We start from the raw sequence: 17,721 nt of genomic DNA, 5'->3' as shown, positions 1-17,721 counted from the left end.
ACAATAACTCGTAATTCTGTAAATATATCAAACCCATGTGATTCGAAATGGGAACATCTCTCTCGAATGTGATGATAATAAAAGCATTCATTTTCTTGGAAACTACGGTAGATCAAAAATACACAACATACATAGGATATGTATCGGATAGGCCTAGTTCCAAACATATATTAATTGCTTCTCGGGTCCCTGTGAACTACCGGATTCTGTCGGGCTCACCGGGTTCTACAGCCTATTACGTCAAGTGAAATTCCCTGTAAAGTGACTGTTGGTCATCAACCAAGTCATCCTTTCAATATTGATCCTTTACATTTGATAGTTATTGTTAAGACGTTTCAGCAGCCTTAGGTATGAGCGGTGAAAAAGGAGGTAAGATGTTACTCAATTTCGTGAATTGTGTTCTGGATCGCGACAACAAAAGATGTATGCAAGATAGATGATAAACAATAGGCGGTGCTCAAGCCTTAAGTATATAAGATACAGGTGGGTACCGGTAGATTCTAACAATAGATTCATTCACCTGATCACAGAATTATGGCCTATGATATTGTAAACAAACTAGCTAAACAACTTTTTTTTTAAAGTATTCAAATTTAGCTAATCAACATCTCGGTAATTAATGTAGACCTATACTTTTGAAGCCGTGGGTCAGATTTTGTGGCCTAATAGGCTAATGGCAAGGGTGATGGTATTTGCATTGTAGCATATCAAGTTCGGTAAAATAAATTACCTTGACCCACTTCCAAGGTTACAGGGTCACATTTGTTAAACATTTCAAATATTACTGAGTTTATTTTACCATGGACTTATATAATCTAATTCCGTGATTTAACCAAAAGGTCTTAGGTGATGATATTTCTCAAGGCTAACATGCTTGGATGAACCACGGAATTAGATTAGATCTAAGTCTGTGGATGAACACATTGAACGGTCATCAAGTTTGTTGAAACAAACGACCTTGTCCCACTTTTAAGGTCACAGGGGTCAGATTTGTTAAAACATTTAATTAAACTAATTCCATTGAATAACCAAGATGCATAGATATGGTGATAATATTAATTGCGCTCACAGGTAGCGCACTGGAATAAAGGGCTATCGTGTAAAATAACAATAATCTGCAAGTCAATGAACTTGATTTACTTCCGACAGAGACGTCTCTGCTTCCGAGGTCACACAGATCTTATATATGTGTTACAAACATTCAGCGTCTTCTGAATAAGTAAAAACCTTGAAATGTTTTTTTGTTGAATAACCAAGAGGCATTAGTTTGTGATAGTTGGCAAGCTGCTAAATAACCTAATTATTGCGTTAGTGCAATATGGAGTTGAAGGAGCTAGATGAGTGACCTAGACCAACTAACTTTGAAGGTCAGAAGGTCAATATCTTCTATTGAAGATTCATAGGTGTAGAGTAATACAATTAACTGGCTAATGAAGATCGAAAATTTGTAGAGTACATTAGCCTATTTAAATGAATCTGACCTTGACCATCTTTGAAGGTCACAGCTATAAAACGAGTGATAGTTGAGTGGATATAGGCAGATACAGTCACATGGGGCCTCTGTGATAATAGAAATGATCGATTGACTTTTATCACATAAGGTTAATTCACTCTTAGAAAGACTGATAAGGAACCATGATTGGGCTTCGACTGATGGTATAGCAGTTCTGGAATAATCCATCTACCATTGTCTTCATTCTCAGCAACAAGGGGCTTGATGGTACACTGTAAGCTAGTTAGTTATTGTTTTAACAAATTTTATTATATATATATATAAATGGATAAGATAACAGGCTAGGCCTATATAAATCTTCTCCAAGATGGTGTAAGTATGACATTATATATATACATGTAATTAACAAGCTATTTATATTATTGTATTAAACTCATAGTCACTCAATCATACATTCATACAATTATCTACTTATACACTCTCTATACACACTCATGTCAATACTCATTCTCTATATGATAGTTATAATATTATCTAAATGGACTAGCAACTATCAACAATTATGATTGAGTTAGGTTAAGTACAGAAAATAATTCATTTAATTATATATATAAATGCAAAAAAACCACCATATATAATAGTTTGATAATATTTAAACATTTAGTTACATCATCCTAACCGTTTAGATGCAATAATGTACTTTCAACATTAGACAATATCAGTATATTTATTTCAGAAGGTAAGTCAGTAATTCCAGATGTCAAAAGATGGACATTTAAGTAGCCAACTCTGGTATAGATATCATGGATTAAGTTCCTGGAATTAGAGTAATTTGGACAAGTGAAGAAGAAGTGTTCAGAATTTTCAATTGGATGACCACATGAACAGGAAGAATCAGGAGAAAGATGGTCAGGAAATTTGTCATAATTTAAGTCACTGGCATTATTTTTAAGTTGGCAGAGGATAACATTTAACTTTCTAGGGCTACAATTTAGAAAAACAGAAGTAATATTTACATGAGGGATTCTTTCATTGTTCAATTTAGATTTGAAGATATTTAATGATGGTGCTGAGATTATTTCAGAATCAAGCGAGTTCCATATTCTTATGACATCTGGAAAAAGACTATTGCCAAATAAATTAGATCTAAAGCAAGGAATATTAAAAAATCTGTGTTGTCTAAGATTATGAGGTGGAACAGCATCATTAATATAAGGTTTAACAATGTCATGTAAATATTCAGGTGTCATATGATTTAGGATTTTAAACATTAAAATAAGTTTGTGCTTATGACGCCTAGAAGACAGCAGTTAAAATCCAGTTTCAGAATATAGTTTCTGATGTGATGTTCCACTTCGTAATCCAGTTATTATTTTCATGGCCTCAATTTGTACAGATTCTTATAATTTCGGTTCGCCAATAGTGCAATTATTCCAAATAACATCTGCATACTCAAGAATAGGTCTTACATAAGAATAATATAGTGTTATTAAAGCATTTCTGTCAATTTTATTTTTGAGTGTTCTTAAAATATTCGATCTTTTGCATGCTTTTTCATAGATTTCTTGGATGTGATTACTCCATGAACCTTTGGAGTTGAATAAAAGACCTAAGTGTTTATGATTAGTTATTTCATTTACTATTTGATTGTCAAAGAGAAGTGGAGGATGATTTCGGTGGGTTTTTTTAACAGTTAATGCAACAGTTTTATCTGGATTAAATTTAATTTTCCATTGGTTAGCCCAATTACTAATAGAGTCAAGATCTTCATTTAGATCCATGCATGGAGCAACCACATCTTCATCAACAAGTACATGTAATGACGTATCATTGGCAAATAATTTAATATGAGTATGAATTTCATTAGTTATATCATTAATGAGCAGTAAGAAAAGAAAGGGGCCAAGTGTAGATCCATGAGGAACACCGGCAGTAATATTTTTGAAACTAGAAGAATATCCTTCATAAATCACTCTTTGTTTCCTATCCGACAGATAATTTTCAAACCAGTTATACAGATTCTCCTTAATTCCATATTTCTGAAGTTTATACAATAAACCTTTGTGCCATACTCTGTCGAAGGCCTTACTGATGTCACAAAATACCAGTCTAATGTCTTTTCCTTCATCAAGATTTTTTGAGATAATATTATACAGGGATAGTAATTGGTTAACTGTTGAATCACCACGTTGAAATCCAGATTGATGTTCACTTATTATATGATATTTAGTAACATGATTAAATACATACTTAAAGATGATTTTTTCTAGAATTTTAATAAAGCAAGAAGTTATAGCAATAGGCCTATAGTTACTAGGATCTTCAATTCCTCCTTTACCTTTATATAGTCCATTTATATTAGACAATTTCCATGATAAGGGTATCTTTCCAAGAGTAATAGTTTTTTGAAACAATATTTTTACTGGTAACACAAGGGAGGGTAAGAGATTTTTTACAATAATGGGTGACAGATTATCTGGTCCAGCTGGTTTCTTGACTTTTATAATTGATATTTGATCACTAACATCTTCTGTAATGATAATATTATTAAAATCAAGATGACTAAGGGGAGGTAAGTCTGTATCTTAAAGCTAGTTAAGTTATATATTACTGGAACTCTTTTGTGTAAAAACAGGCCAATCAGTGTTCAATGAAACATGTACTGCATGTTGTGGACAACAACATTTTAACAACAGTCCATCCTCGATATCCAGGGGTTACGCTTACTTTCGCTCTCTGCGTATATGTCATAGCAAAAGCGAAGGCTCAGTGTGGGCCACCTTGTGGATAAGACAAGAAAACTAGTTTGATCCTTTGATGTACATCAAAAGAATATCGCGGTGGTGTAATGGTAAAAAATACTGGCTTTGAAGTTGGGTATTGTTCCTGTGTAATTTTCAAAGGACAGTTGTCAGCCTAGTGATTGGTCATTTTTTTTTTACCTGAGACCAATCAAATAGCTAGCGGTGTGCCTTCAATTTTTCTATGATATATTCCAGGGTTGCAGAGAGCGAAAGTGAGTGTAACACCTGGATATCGAGGATGACAACAGTCTTGTGTTAAAGTCTCACTTCTATTATTCTCGATATTTGTCAGGTGCACCACCCAGCTACCCACCCCAGTATGGACAGCCTCTACAACAGCCACCACCTGGCTATGATTCTGTGCCTCAATATCAGCCTTATGGGCCCCCATCAGGGGCCCCAATGTACATGTACCAGGGTGGCCATCCACATTACCAAGCTCAGATGTCACCTGGACAGACACAGGTACGAAACAAAACAATTTACATTCATTGGCTTCTCTTTTGGTAATTGTATATGTACCAGGTATTTTATTTCAAGAATCACCATAGATAAATGTTTATTTGAAGAGTGACTTACAAGAAAATATTTAATTAGAAAATAATCAATTACTGGTACTGGAACTCTGAACTCTGTATATTTCATAGATGTGCTGAAAGTCTTTTCTTCTTTGTGTATTGAATTTGACTAAAATCTGAGACTCTCTTGAAGTTTTTGAGACTCTTGAAGGTTTTAATTGCAATTCGTTTATTATCTGGAAAATTTTTGTAACTGAAAAAAATATTTTGTCTGAACAAAATCTGATTTACTGTTGAATGACAAAATAGGTAAAAAGAGTTGTCATGGAGGGCACAGAGGAACTTGTCATGGAAGGCACAGAGGAACTTGTCAGGGAGGGCACAGAGGAACACAGGGAAAAAGGGTTGTCATGGAGGGCACAGGGGAACTTGTCATGGAGGGCACGGAGAAACACAAACAAAAAGAGTTGTCATGGAGGACACAGAGAAACACCGCTAAAAAGAGTTGTCATGGAGGGCACACAGGAACTTGTCATTGAGGGCACAGTGACTTACAAGAAAATATTTAATTAGAAAATAATCAATTACTGGTACTGGAACTCTGAACTCTGTATATTTCATAGATGTGCTGAAAGTCTTTTCTTCTTTGTGTATTGAATTTGACTAAAATCTGAGACTCTCTTGAAGTTTTCGAGACTCTTGAAGGTTTTAATTGCAATTCGTTTATTATCTGGAAAATTTTTGTAACTGAAACAAATATTTTGTCTGAACAAAATCTGATTTACTGTTGAATGACAAAATAGGTTGTCATGGAGAGCACGGAGGAACACAGGTAAAAAGAGTTGTCATGGCGGGCACAGAGGAACTTGTCATTGATGGCACAGAGAAACACAGGTAAAAAGAGTTGTCGTGGAGGGCACAGAGGAACTTGTAATGGAGGGCACAGAGGAACGTGTCATGGAGGGCACAGAGGCACACAGATAAAAAGAGTTGTTATGGAGGGCACAGAGGAACGTGTCATGGAGGGCACAGAGGACCACAGATAAAAAGAGTTGTCATTGAGGGCACAGAGGAACACATATAAAAAGAGTTGGCATGGAGGGCACAGAGGAAAACAGATAAAAAGAGTTGACATGTAGGGCATAGAGGAACTTGTCATGGAGGGCGCAGAGGAACACAGATAAAAAGGGTTGTCATGGAGGGCACAGAGGCACACAGATAAAAAGAGTTGGCATGGAGGGCGCAGAGGAACACAGATAAAAAGAGATGTCATGTAGGGCACAGAGGAACACAGCTAAAAAGAGTTGTTATGGAGGGCACAGAGGAACGTGTCATGGAGGGCACAGAGGGACTTGTCATTGAGGGCACAGTGACTTACAAGAAAATATTTAATTAGAAAATAATCAATTACTGGTACTGGAACTCTGAACTCTGTATATTTCATAGATGTGCTGAAAGTCTTTTCTTCTTTGTGTATTGAATTTGACTAAAATCTGAGACTCTCTTGAAGTTTTCGAGACTCTTGAAGGTTTTAATTGCAATTCGTTTATTATCTGGAACATTTTTGTAACTGAAAAAAATATTTTGTCTGAACAAAATCTGATTTACTGTTGAATGACAAAATAGGTAAAAAGAGTTGTCATGGAAAGCACAGAGGAACTTGTCATGGAAGGCACAGAGGAACTTGTCAGGGAGGGCACAGAGGAACACATATAAAAAGAGTTGTCATTGAGGGCACAGAGGAACACATATAAAAAGAGTTGGCATGGAGGGCACAGAGGAAAACAGATAAAAAGAGTTGTCATTGAGGGCACAGAGGAACACAGCTAAAAAGAGTTGTCATGGAGGACACAGAGAAACACCGCTAAAAAGAGTTGTCATGGAAAGCACAGAGGAACTTGTCATTGATGGCACAGAGAAACACAGGTAAAAAGAGTTGTCGTGGAGGGCACAGAGGAACTTGTAATGGAGGGCACAGAGGAACGTGTCATGGAGGGCACAGAGGGACTTGTCATTGAGGGCACAGTGACTTACAAGAAAATATTTAATTAGAAAATAATCAATTACTGGTACTGGAACTCTGAACTCTGTATATTTCATAGATGTGCTGAAAGTCTTTTCTTCTTTGTGTATTGAATTTGACTAAAATCTGAGACTCTCTTGAAGTTTTCGAGACTCTTGAAGGTTTTAATTGCAATTCGTTTATTATCTGGAACATTTTTGTAACTGAAAAAAATATTTTTTCTGAACAAAATAAGATTTACTGTTGAATGACAAAATAGGTTGTCATGGAGAGCACGGAGGAACACAGGTAAAAAGAGTTGTCGTGGAGGGCACAGAGGAACTTGTAATGGAGGGCACAGAGGAACGCAAATAAAGAGAGTTGTCATGGAGGGCATAGAGGAACACAGATAAAAATAGTTGTCATGGAGGGCACAAAGGAACTTGTCATGGAGGGCGCAGAGGAACTTGTCATGGAAGGCACAGAGGAACTTGTCATTGAGGGCACAGAGGAACTTGTAATGGAGGGCACAGAGGAACTTGTCATTGAGGACACTGAGAAACTTGTCATGGAGGGCACTGAGGAACTTGTCATGGAGGAAACAGAGGAACTTGTCATGGAAGGCACAGAGGAACTTGTCATTGATGGCACAGAGAAACACAGGTAAAAAGAGTTGTCGTGGAGGGCACAGAGGAACTCAGATACGAAGAATTGGCATGGAGGGCACAGAGAAACTTGTCATGGAGGGCGCAGAGGAACTTGTCATGGAGGACACAGAGGAACGCAGATAAAAAGAGTTGTCATTGAGGGCTCAGAGAAACACAGCTAAAAAGAGTTGTTATGGAGGGCACAGAGGAACGCAAATAAAGAGAGTTGTCATGGAGGGCACCGAGGAACTTGTCATTGAGGGCACAGAGGAACGCAGATAAAAAGAGTTGACATGGAGGGCACAGAGGAACGTGTCATGGAGGGCACAGAGGGACTTGTCATTGAGGGCACAGAGGAACTTGTAATGGAGGGCACAGAGGAACTCAGATACGAAGAATTGGCATGGAGGGCACAGAGCAACACATATAAAAAGAGTTGTCATGGCGGGCACAGAGGAACTTGTCAGGGATGGCACATAGGAACACAGATAAAAAGAGTTGTCATGGAAAGCACAGAGGAACTTGTCATTGAGGGCACAGTGACTTACAAGAAAATATTTAATTAGAAAATAATCAATTACTGGTACTGGAACTCTGAACTCTGTATATTTCATAGATGTGCTGAAAGTCTTTTCTTCTTTGTGTATTGAATTTGACTAAAATCTGAGACTCTCTTGAAGTTTTCGAGACTCTTGAAGGTTTTAATTGCAATTCGTTTATTATCTGGAAAATTTTTGTAACTGAAACAAATATTTTGTCTGAACAAAATCTGATTTACTGTTGAATGACAAAATAGGTTGTCATGGAGAGCACGGAGGAACACAGGTAAAAAGAGTTGTCGTGGAGGGCACAGAGGAACTCAGATACGAAGAATTGGCATGGAGGGCACAGAGAAACTTGTCATGGAGGGCACTGAGGAACTTGTCATGGAGGACACAGAGGAACGCAGATAAAAAGAGTTGACATGTAGGGCATAGAGGAACTTGTCATGGAGGGTACAGAGGAACACAGATAAAAAGAGTTGTAGTTACTTCCCTTGTTTCAAAAAGGTTGTTTATTTAACTACCATTTAGTGAAATAAAACTCAAATGTGCTTTGTAAACAAATAACTCAATAAATAAAACACAAAAAAATTGAAGGAAAAAAAAGTAATTCATCTAGGGTTAGGCCTCATTTCAAATGGACATCTTACACTCTGGGCTTTAGGAAAGAAAGCCCAACACAACTTTTGAATGGCATAAAAGACCCTTGATTTTCTCTTCTACCCTACCACTTTCTTCGTGAACAGCCTCCCTGGGTTGCTACCCATATCATCAATTCACGATATAATCACTCTGTTTTCTCCAAAAGGGGGATTCTGCATCCCCCCATTAATTTATATATATAATTGTTTTACCTATACATGTATCACACTTCCAATGCCCCCCATTTTTTTCAAACCTGGAGAAAACACTGCATAATGGCCCTAAAATACCTTATTGTGTCAATTAGGGCTGCAGCGATAACGATGCGATATGTATCTAGATACTGTGGTCATGATACGATACATATCATAATAATACAGTAACAGTAGAAGTAAAGAGAAAAGATATGTTTCAAATTTTTAATGGCAATATTACAACTGGAAATAGAATTGGTCCAAAATTGGCTTGACTTAAAAAGTTTCATTGAATTCACGTCTTTTGACCTGCATGCTGAGCTGGAGCTGTCATTCGCCATGTTGGAACAGATATATGAGTAGACTAAATTCAGGAACAACAAAATTTGAAAAAACAGTGTAGATGTATCGTGACCTCCCAAAAACATTGTGTATTGTACTTTATTTAAAATATTGCGATATATCGTTGCACGACACATCGTTGCAGCCTTAGTGTCGATAGACTTTTAAATTAGAAACAAACAATAAACCAATAGGTAACGCAATTGTATGTCTACTCTACAAATGGCTTGTGAAAGTTACTGCTATTCTACTTTAGTTTATTTAAAGTAGAATTGTTCTGTATACTTGAAAAGTAATAGTCTGGCCCTATTACAGCTCTATTACTACCAACTGAGATGTGATTTTGCATCAAAATGCCCTACTGTCTGATATACAATTACTACCTTTATATCTTATTTTAGCCAATTTTTAGGCAAAATCTAATATCTTAGGATTATAGGCATTTAGTAGTCAAATTTGTACAAATGACAAAGAGCTCTCTAGAATAAAAATAACAATTTTTTGGGAAAATCTGAAAGATTATGAAGCTGTAATATACTGTATACTGGGATTTTTTCACCCAGTCAAACTTGAGCTCTTCTCCAGAATTATCCACATCTCCCCAGTGTTCATTTTGCCCTCAAAAAGTCAATGTTGCATAAACAAAGGGGCTGTGTGTTATGGTTGGGACCAACATGGAAATCAAATCTAGTCTTTGAAAGACCACTCTTACGTAACCCGGGTGAAGTTACAAAGTTCTGTATTTCGACCTTTGGCTTTAAGTTGGTGCTCTCTTTGATGTCATTCAGAATCCTTCGACATTATCATGTATAACTTACTTATGGCATTTGATTTGAATCTAAATACAGCTATTTTGTGAAAAAATGTTGATTTTCTGACTATGGATGTAAGTCTCATTCTGCTGTAAGATGTATAATTATAATGTCTGCTCAACAGGTTCTGGTGGTACCCCCGCCTCAGACATTTTCAGAACCTCCTCCACCCGACTACATGAACAGAGCAATCTTCACTACCATCTGCTGCTTCTGGCCTGTGGGAATTTTCGCCATAATGAAAGCCAGTGAGGTATGTGGAAAAAAAATCAAAATTCAAAATCAGTCTTATTTTTTGTTTCAAAATGAAAAATGGAATAAAATAGAATTGAAGTCTGGCTTAGTTCTTGTTGTATAGAGGACATTCCTTGTCATAGGTACAATGATTAATCCTTCTGAAAAAAGATAGATGTTTAAATTAAGTAACATTTCTACAAAATTTTCATTACTAAGAAACCATATGATTTACATACATATATATTCTGTCTTGACATTTTCATTATTAATAATATAAATTAGGTAAATATCTGAATCCTTGTACTATTCTCCAAAAACATTATGGGGATGGTAAATAGACCAGTTTCTATATGGTGACATGATCATTTGTTCTTAATTTTTTTTAACTCTTTCAGCTTTATTAAGAATATATATTATGTATAAAGTATTTTTCCAATTGAATGTTTGTTTTAAACAAACGATAATTACAAAGTTATTCCCTATTGTTTTAAGGTAAAAGGTAAATTTTGGCTATTCCCCGAAAGATGGAATTTTTCAGGTTTTAACTTAAAAACTGACAACACCAAAACTGATAAGTTCAAATACCAGAACAATTTATTTAATTTCAAAAAATTGGTATTCAATTATCAAATAACTTTGATAGTTTTTCCTGCAGCATCATTGGCCAAAGGGTTCTTAGTTTTGTATAAACGGAGGGTATGGTCCACCTGGGGGCAGAGGGGCGGGGCCTAATAGGGAGAAAATAGGTAAATCTTTAAAAAATCTTCTTCTTCTCAACCAATAGAAGGATTTTGACCCAATTCGTCCTAGAGTATCTTTGGACAAAGGAGACTCAAGTTTGTATAAATGGAGGGTGTGGCCCTTCTGGGGGCAGAGGGGCGGGGCACAATAGGGGAAATAGAGGAATGTTTTTCTCCTACTATACAAGTAAAGGGATTTAAACCAAATGCAGTCTGAAGCATGATTAGGGACAAAAGAATCAATTTTGTATAAACTGAGGTGTGTTGGCCCCCTTCTAGGGCCAGATGTGTGGGGCCCATTAGGGGAAATAGAGGAAAACATCAAAGATCCTTTTCCTTTTGAACCGATGAAGGGATTTTGACTAAATTTGGTCTGGAGCATCATTGGCCAAAGGGTTCTCAGTTTTGTATAAACGGAGGGTATGGTCGCCCTGGGGGCAGAGGGGCGAGGCCAAATAGGGGGAAAATAGGTAAATCTTTAAAAAATCTTCTTCTCAATCAATAAAAGGATTATGATCAAATTCGTCCTAGAGTNAATTTGTTCTAGAGTATCTTTGGACAAAGGAGCCTCAAGTTTGTATGAACAGAGGGTGTGGCCCCTCTGGGAGCATAGGGTTGGGGCTGAATAGGGGAAATAGAGGATTTTTTTTCTCCTACTATGTACAAGTGAAGAGATTTAAACCAAATGCAGTCTGAAGCATGCTTAGGGACAAAAGAATCAATTTTGTTTAAGCTGAGGTGTGTGGACCCCCTTCTTTGGGGCAGATGAGTGGGGCCCATTAGGGGAAATAGAGGAAAACATTAAAGATCCTTCTCCTTCTGTACCGTTGAAGGGATTTTAACCTAACCAAACTTGTTCTAGAGAATCTTTGGGCAAAGGGAATTGAATATTTAAAAATGGAAGATGGGACATAACATGGAAACTCATTTTCTTGTTGTCTTTCCCACCAAAACAGATTTATATGTAGTACTTCTTGCAACTTTGATTCTTGTTCTCCTTTCATAAACCTGAATGGTACTCAGCAGGTTTTAAATTGAAAAATAAAATACCAGGTGAGCTATTAAGGCCCTTGGACCTCTTGTTCTTTGTTTTCATACCAAATACTTAAATCTGATTGGTTGGGAAAAAAAACAATTGTTCCATGAAAGAAAGAAAAAAAGCCACGCCCCCAGAACTACTTTCACAAACTTTGTAAGAATCTGCTTCACGGATCCATAGTTTTTCACACCCTGATGAAAATTTTAAAAATCAACCTCAATACTTAAATATTCAATTGAGATTACTTCTGAACTTCCTAATTGACATTTATTTATACTTCCAGTAACTTGAGCTTTGCACTTTCCCTAGGGTATTGATATGCACTTGAGATTACTTTTCAGCATTTCACTTAACATAATTATTTATACTTCCGATTACTTTAAGCTTTCCACTTGATATAGGCTAGCATGTACAAAATATATTTACTGGAGATTACGGATATTCTTTACTCACCTGCACCAGCTATCATATTTACGTGGGTGTAAATATAAATTCTGAGCCTTCTACTAGACTTAAGTAATGTAGTAAAGTAACTTTTGAGGGTCAGATAACGCAGTATTCTACAACATTTGTGTTTCATCTGTGAGAGGCACACATTCATACTTGCCAACTCTCTTTATTTTGGAAGGAGACTCTATTTTGAACTCTAAAAGTTGACCCCATGGCAATTATATTTAGACTATAACAGAATTTGTATGCATTGTAGGTAACTTATATTCAAAATTTGAAATCTTTTCAGGCAAAAAATGCCTACGCACGTGGTGACTTTCTAGGAGCGAAATCCAATTCTGACTCCGCCCGACGGCTTTCCAACATCGCCATCTTTGCTGGTGTTGCAAGCATTGTCGTGTCCATGATCATCGTAGGTGTTTATGTGGGCCTGATCATGACCAACATGAGGAGTTACTAACATCTGAGCTGGTACCTATGGACAGACATACCAACACAAGGAGTTACTAACATCTGAGCTGGTACCTATGGACAGACATACCAACACAAGGAGTTACTAACATCTGAGCTGGTACCTATGGACAGACATACCAACACGAGGAGTTACTAACATCTGAGCTGGTACCTATGGACAGACATACCAACACGAGGAGTTACTAACATCTGAGCTGGTACCTATGGACAGACATACCAACACGAGGAGTTACTAACACCTGAGCTGGTACCTATAGACAGACATACCAACATGAGGAGTTACTAACATCTGAGCTGGTACCTATGGACAGACATACCAACATGAAGTGCTTTTGACATGTGCCAAGGCTGGTACCGAGGGACAGACGTAGCTTTATGTTTATAATTATGGAAAACTAGCTGTCACATAAATGTGTGAGATCAGTTTTATGACAAAACAACACTTTTTGGACCATACATGTGTTGGTTTCTTACTAAATAACAACAAGTATTACCTAATGTTGATAAAATGGAACTCAAATTTGATGTTTCGTTGATGTGTCATCCAAAAATATTTTTTTTAAAAGCATGAATTAACAGATTTACCTGTGGTATACCATACAAAGGATATCGTAATCAATTTACCTGTGGTATACCATACAAAGGATATCGTAATCAATTTACCTGTGGTATACCATACAAAGAATATCGTAATCGTTTATGTACTATATGCTTGGACCAGCAGGAAACACTTAAGGTGTCTGGTTAGGATTTTAATGTTGTACAGTATAATTAACTTTAATCTAATTTCATTTGTACAAAGGTTAATATTGACATGTGATACTGTAATTTACATCACCAATTTATTTAGGAGTAGAATTTACCACAATTTGAGCATTGAAACTTAAAAATAACCATTTTCAATACAACTTTATTTATGGATGAAGATATTCCTTATAGATTTATGATGATTTCATAACTGCAAGAAATTGAACTGAATTAAAAGCACAATTTGGTAAACAGAAAATTCCATAGAGAAAGTTGTTTTGTTCTACTCGGCCTGAAAATCATGATGGCTGATGGTATCCAAACAAAACTTTGAACGTTCATTTGAAGTCATACTTCGCAAATGAAATTAACTGGAAATATGTGTTTACTTCTTACACATTTATGTATCTTATATTCCAGTTAGACAAACCATAATAATTTGTTTCTTAAAATTAATTAAATTAATTCTCTATTTGTCTTCCTGTGGTTGAAACAGGAAATGCTCGTTCTACTGGAGCAAATTGAGATTTCTTAACTTGATGGCGGCTATTCTCGAACTGATGAATATATGGTTAAAATATTATCCCCCTTTCACCGAAACGGGGGATATTAATTTGGGTTTGTCTGTCTGTCAGTCTGTCTGTCTGTCTGTCACGCTTCCATTGCGTATAAATAACTGCAACAAATGTTAACCGATTTTCTTCAAACTGGGTAACAATGTTAAATGCCTTTAGGCCTCGGCCTTGAACAAACTTCATATTTCTCCTAAAGATGTATTACAGGTGCCTACACATTATTCTTTGCTATTAAGTTTGTTCAAGCATGCGCTCTATAGTTTCTAGGAGAAAAAGCATGCAAAATATCACAATATTCTCTGAATATTCCAATTTTTCTAATTTATGCAAATTTGAACTTGTTACAATGGCAACAATAATTAGAAATATAAATAAATATTTTCATAATGGTATTTGGGAAGTATTCGAAATTAAAAATACAGTCACTTCAAAGTTCATTAAAAGGTTTTGAATTTTGATGCATTTGGGGGCCAAAACAGGCCCAAGCCATGCATAATCCTTTGACAACCACTTTAATTGGACTCCATTTGGCGGAGTTATGGCCCCTTGATTAAAGAATAAGGTCATTATCTGCAGTTTCCGCTTAATAACTCTAGCAAATATTAGCCAAATTCCTTCAAACTTGACAACAATGTTTGTGTTCCTCCGTCTTTCCACTCATCTTGGGCACTCTTTTGTTTTTGTGTGATAATTGCTGTATATATTGTGCAGATATTTCAACCAAATTCTGTATGCGATTCCGACTCATGCTAAGTTTGCCAACCGATGTGATTTGTGCAAATTTACGGAAAATAAATGAGGTTAGTAAATTCTGATAGATTAAACGATTAATTCACACCGTAATACCTACATGTTCAATAAAAAGTCTAACTTCTGTATAAGGCTTTTTTTCTTCTTCAAGTTCCAAGCTATACATTATGTCTCAACAGCACGATACTCACATGTTTAAACCTAACCTCAATGATGTTTACCTACAATATGTCCTGCAAGCGGGGATATAAATTCCACGAAAAATATGTATTATTGAAAAAGGTAAGATATATATGCAGGGAAATTCCCGTGTATCACTCAGTCACCGCAGACTGCAGTTCAGACCAGCAATTGATGAATGTGGGTATATATTTGAACAGTCATTAAATTTTTTTCTTTATTAAATAATAATATTCTTTTCTACACCACCAACATCAGTAAAATGCCATGCACTACAGACTTGTAAAAACTGAATCATTCTTTTCACTACCAATACCATTTCTCACTTATGTGCATATACAATTACAAACCAAGGGGTGCATTTTATTCATACAAAGTTTACAACAAATCTGGTAATAGGGAAGTGCATTGCTCACTTTTTTATTTGCTCACTTATTCAAGTTCGATTTGGAGAGCTATCTCCCTTGCACCATAAATTATTACTTACTAGAGAAAACAGATATCACATTTGTTTTACTTCACTGATAATTTGAATTGTAGTCAATTTAATTTTTAGGTCACCTGAGCTTTAGCTCAAGTGACCTATTGCTATCCTTTTTCGTCTGTCGTCGTCCGTCGTCGGTTAACATTTTACATTTCAAACTTAAAGTCAAGTTCTGCTAGGCCGATTGAACTGAAACTTTGTAGGAATGATCGAATCATGGTCCTGACAAAGTGTTGTTATTTTTTGGGTCGATCAGAAATCCAATATGGCCGCCACGTCCGCCATTTTGAAAAACTATTTCAAACTTAAAGTAAAGTTCTACTTGGCCGGTTGAACTGAAACTTTGTAGGAATGATCGAATCATGGTCCTGACAAAGTGTTGTTATTTTTCGGGTCGATCAGAAATCCAATATGGCCACCACGGCTGCCATTTTGAAAAACTATTTCAAACTTAAAGTCAAGTTCTGCTGGGCCAATTGAACTGAAAGTTGGTAGGAATGATCAACTCATGGTCCTGACAAAGTGTTGTTATTTTTCGGGTCGATCAGAAATCCAATATGGCCACCACGGCTGCCATTTTGAAAAACTATTTCAAACTTAAAGTAAAGTTCTACTTGGCCGGTTGAACTGAAACTTTGTAGGAATGATTGACTCATGGTCCTGACAAAGTGTTGTTATTTTTCGGGTCGTTCAGAAATCCAATATGGCCGCCACGTCCGCCATTTTGAAAAACTATTTCAAACTTAAAGTCAAGTTCTGCTAGGCCGATTGAACTGAAACTTTGTAGGAATGATCGAATCATGGTCCTGACAAAGTGTTGTTATTTTTCAGGTCAATCAGAAATCCAATATGGCCACCACGGCTGCCATTTTGAAAAACTATTTCAAACTTAAAGTAAAGTTCTACTTGGCCGATTGAACTGAAACTTTGTAGGAATGATCGAATCATGGTCCTGACAAAGTTAAGTTAACATTATACTATTTTTTACTCAAATTGGTACATATTTCAACAACAAAAATAAATTCTGTTAACTCAGGTGACCGTTTAGGCCCATGGGCCTCTTGTTCTGTTTTCCTTTCATATTTATCGGAGCTGATGGTACCATAGAGTATGAATCTCAAACAATTGAATTTTGCAGAGATTTATTTCACATGTAGTATGCCACCTATTCTCTGGTACCCATCAGTAATTCCTGTATGGTTGAGTTTACATACAAAACTTCATGTATTGTATACAGAATAGGAGTTTACTTTAATTATATTATGTGGACTCTTTAATTCAGTTTTTTTCTTAAACTATCAATTTGATATTCTCTTTGAATGATATTTTATCTAAACAATGTACTAAACTAGAACTGTCTATAGGTAAGGTTTAGATACATTAGATGAAGCCATCACACTTTTTATGAAGGTTTCCTACAGACTTTTTTTACTGAACGTCTTTTTTTTATAAAAAAAAATAATTTGATTTGAATTTTAAAGTGTTTAGTTTTCAGATAGGTCATTACCAAACAAAATAATTGAATTGTAATTGTAAGTCCCTTCTATGATTCAGATGATTTTTAATTAAATGATGGCTACAGTTGCTTGCCTTACTAAGTATTTGAATACATTTTTAGGTCACCTGAGCTTTAGCTCAAGTGACCTATTGCTATCCGTTTTCGTCCGTCGTCGTCCGTCGTCCGTCGTCCGTTAACATTTTACATTTCAAACTTAAAGTCAAGTTCTGCTGGGCCGATTGAACTGAAAGTTGGTAGGAATGATCGCCTCATGGTCCTGACAAAGTGTTGTTATTTTTCGGGTCGATCAGAAATCCAATATGGCCGCCACGGCCGCCATTTTGAAAACCTATTTCAAACTTAAAGTCAAGTTCTGCTGGACCGATTGAACTGAAAGTTGGTAGGAATGATCGCCTCATGGTCCTGACAAAGTGTTGTTATTTTTCGGGTCGATCAGAAATCCAATATGGCCGCCACGGCCGCCATTTTGAAAACCTATTTCAAACTTAAAGTCAAGTTCTGCTGGACCGATTGAACTGAAAGTTGGTAGGAATGATCGCCTCATGGTCCTGACAAAGTGTTGTTATTTTT

At 36.2% G+C, this 17,721-nt stretch overlaps 1 protein-coding gene across 1 annotated transcript; it reads left to right on the top strand.

Annotated features, from left to right (window-relative positions):
• Positions 1–104: 104 nt before the first annotated feature.
• LOC110441552 (proline-rich transmembrane protein 1-like) lies at positions 105–12,987 on the top strand. The gene is made up of 4 exons (XM_021484731.1): positions 105–369; positions 4,550–4,722; positions 10,081–10,209; positions 12,712–12,987. The coding sequence occupies exons 1-4, from the start codon at positions 351–353 to the stop codon at positions 12,880–12,882; spliced, it is 492 nt and encodes a 163-aa protein (XP_021340406.1). The 5' UTR covers positions 105–350; the 3' UTR covers positions 12,883–12,987.
• Positions 12,988–17,721: the final 4,734 nt, after the last annotated feature.

The sequence above is a fragment of the Mizuhopecten yessoensis genome, unplaced genomic scaffold (assembly GCF_002113885.1).
Source record: "Mizuhopecten yessoensis strain PY_sf001 unplaced genomic scaffold, ASM211388v2 scaffold716023, whole genome shotgun sequence".
Classification (NCBI taxonomy): domain Eukaryota; kingdom Metazoa; phylum Mollusca; class Bivalvia; order Pectinida; family Pectinidae; genus Mizuhopecten; species Mizuhopecten yessoensis.
The sequence above is the reverse complement of the archived record's forward strand: the minus strand, read 5'-3'. Positions and strand labels throughout refer to the sequence as shown.

Excerpts from the sequence above, each read along its gene's own strand:
- LOC110441552 (XM_021484731.1), top strand. Across the intron at positions 4,723-10,080 it reads TGTCACCTGGACAGACACAG|GTTCTGGTGGTACCCCCGCC; the intron begins GTACGAAACAAA and ends TCTGCTCAACAG. Across the intron at positions 10,210-12,711 it reads CCATAATGAAAGCCAGTGAG|GCAAAAAATGCCTACGCACG; the intron begins GTATGTGGAAAA and ends AAATCTTTTCAG.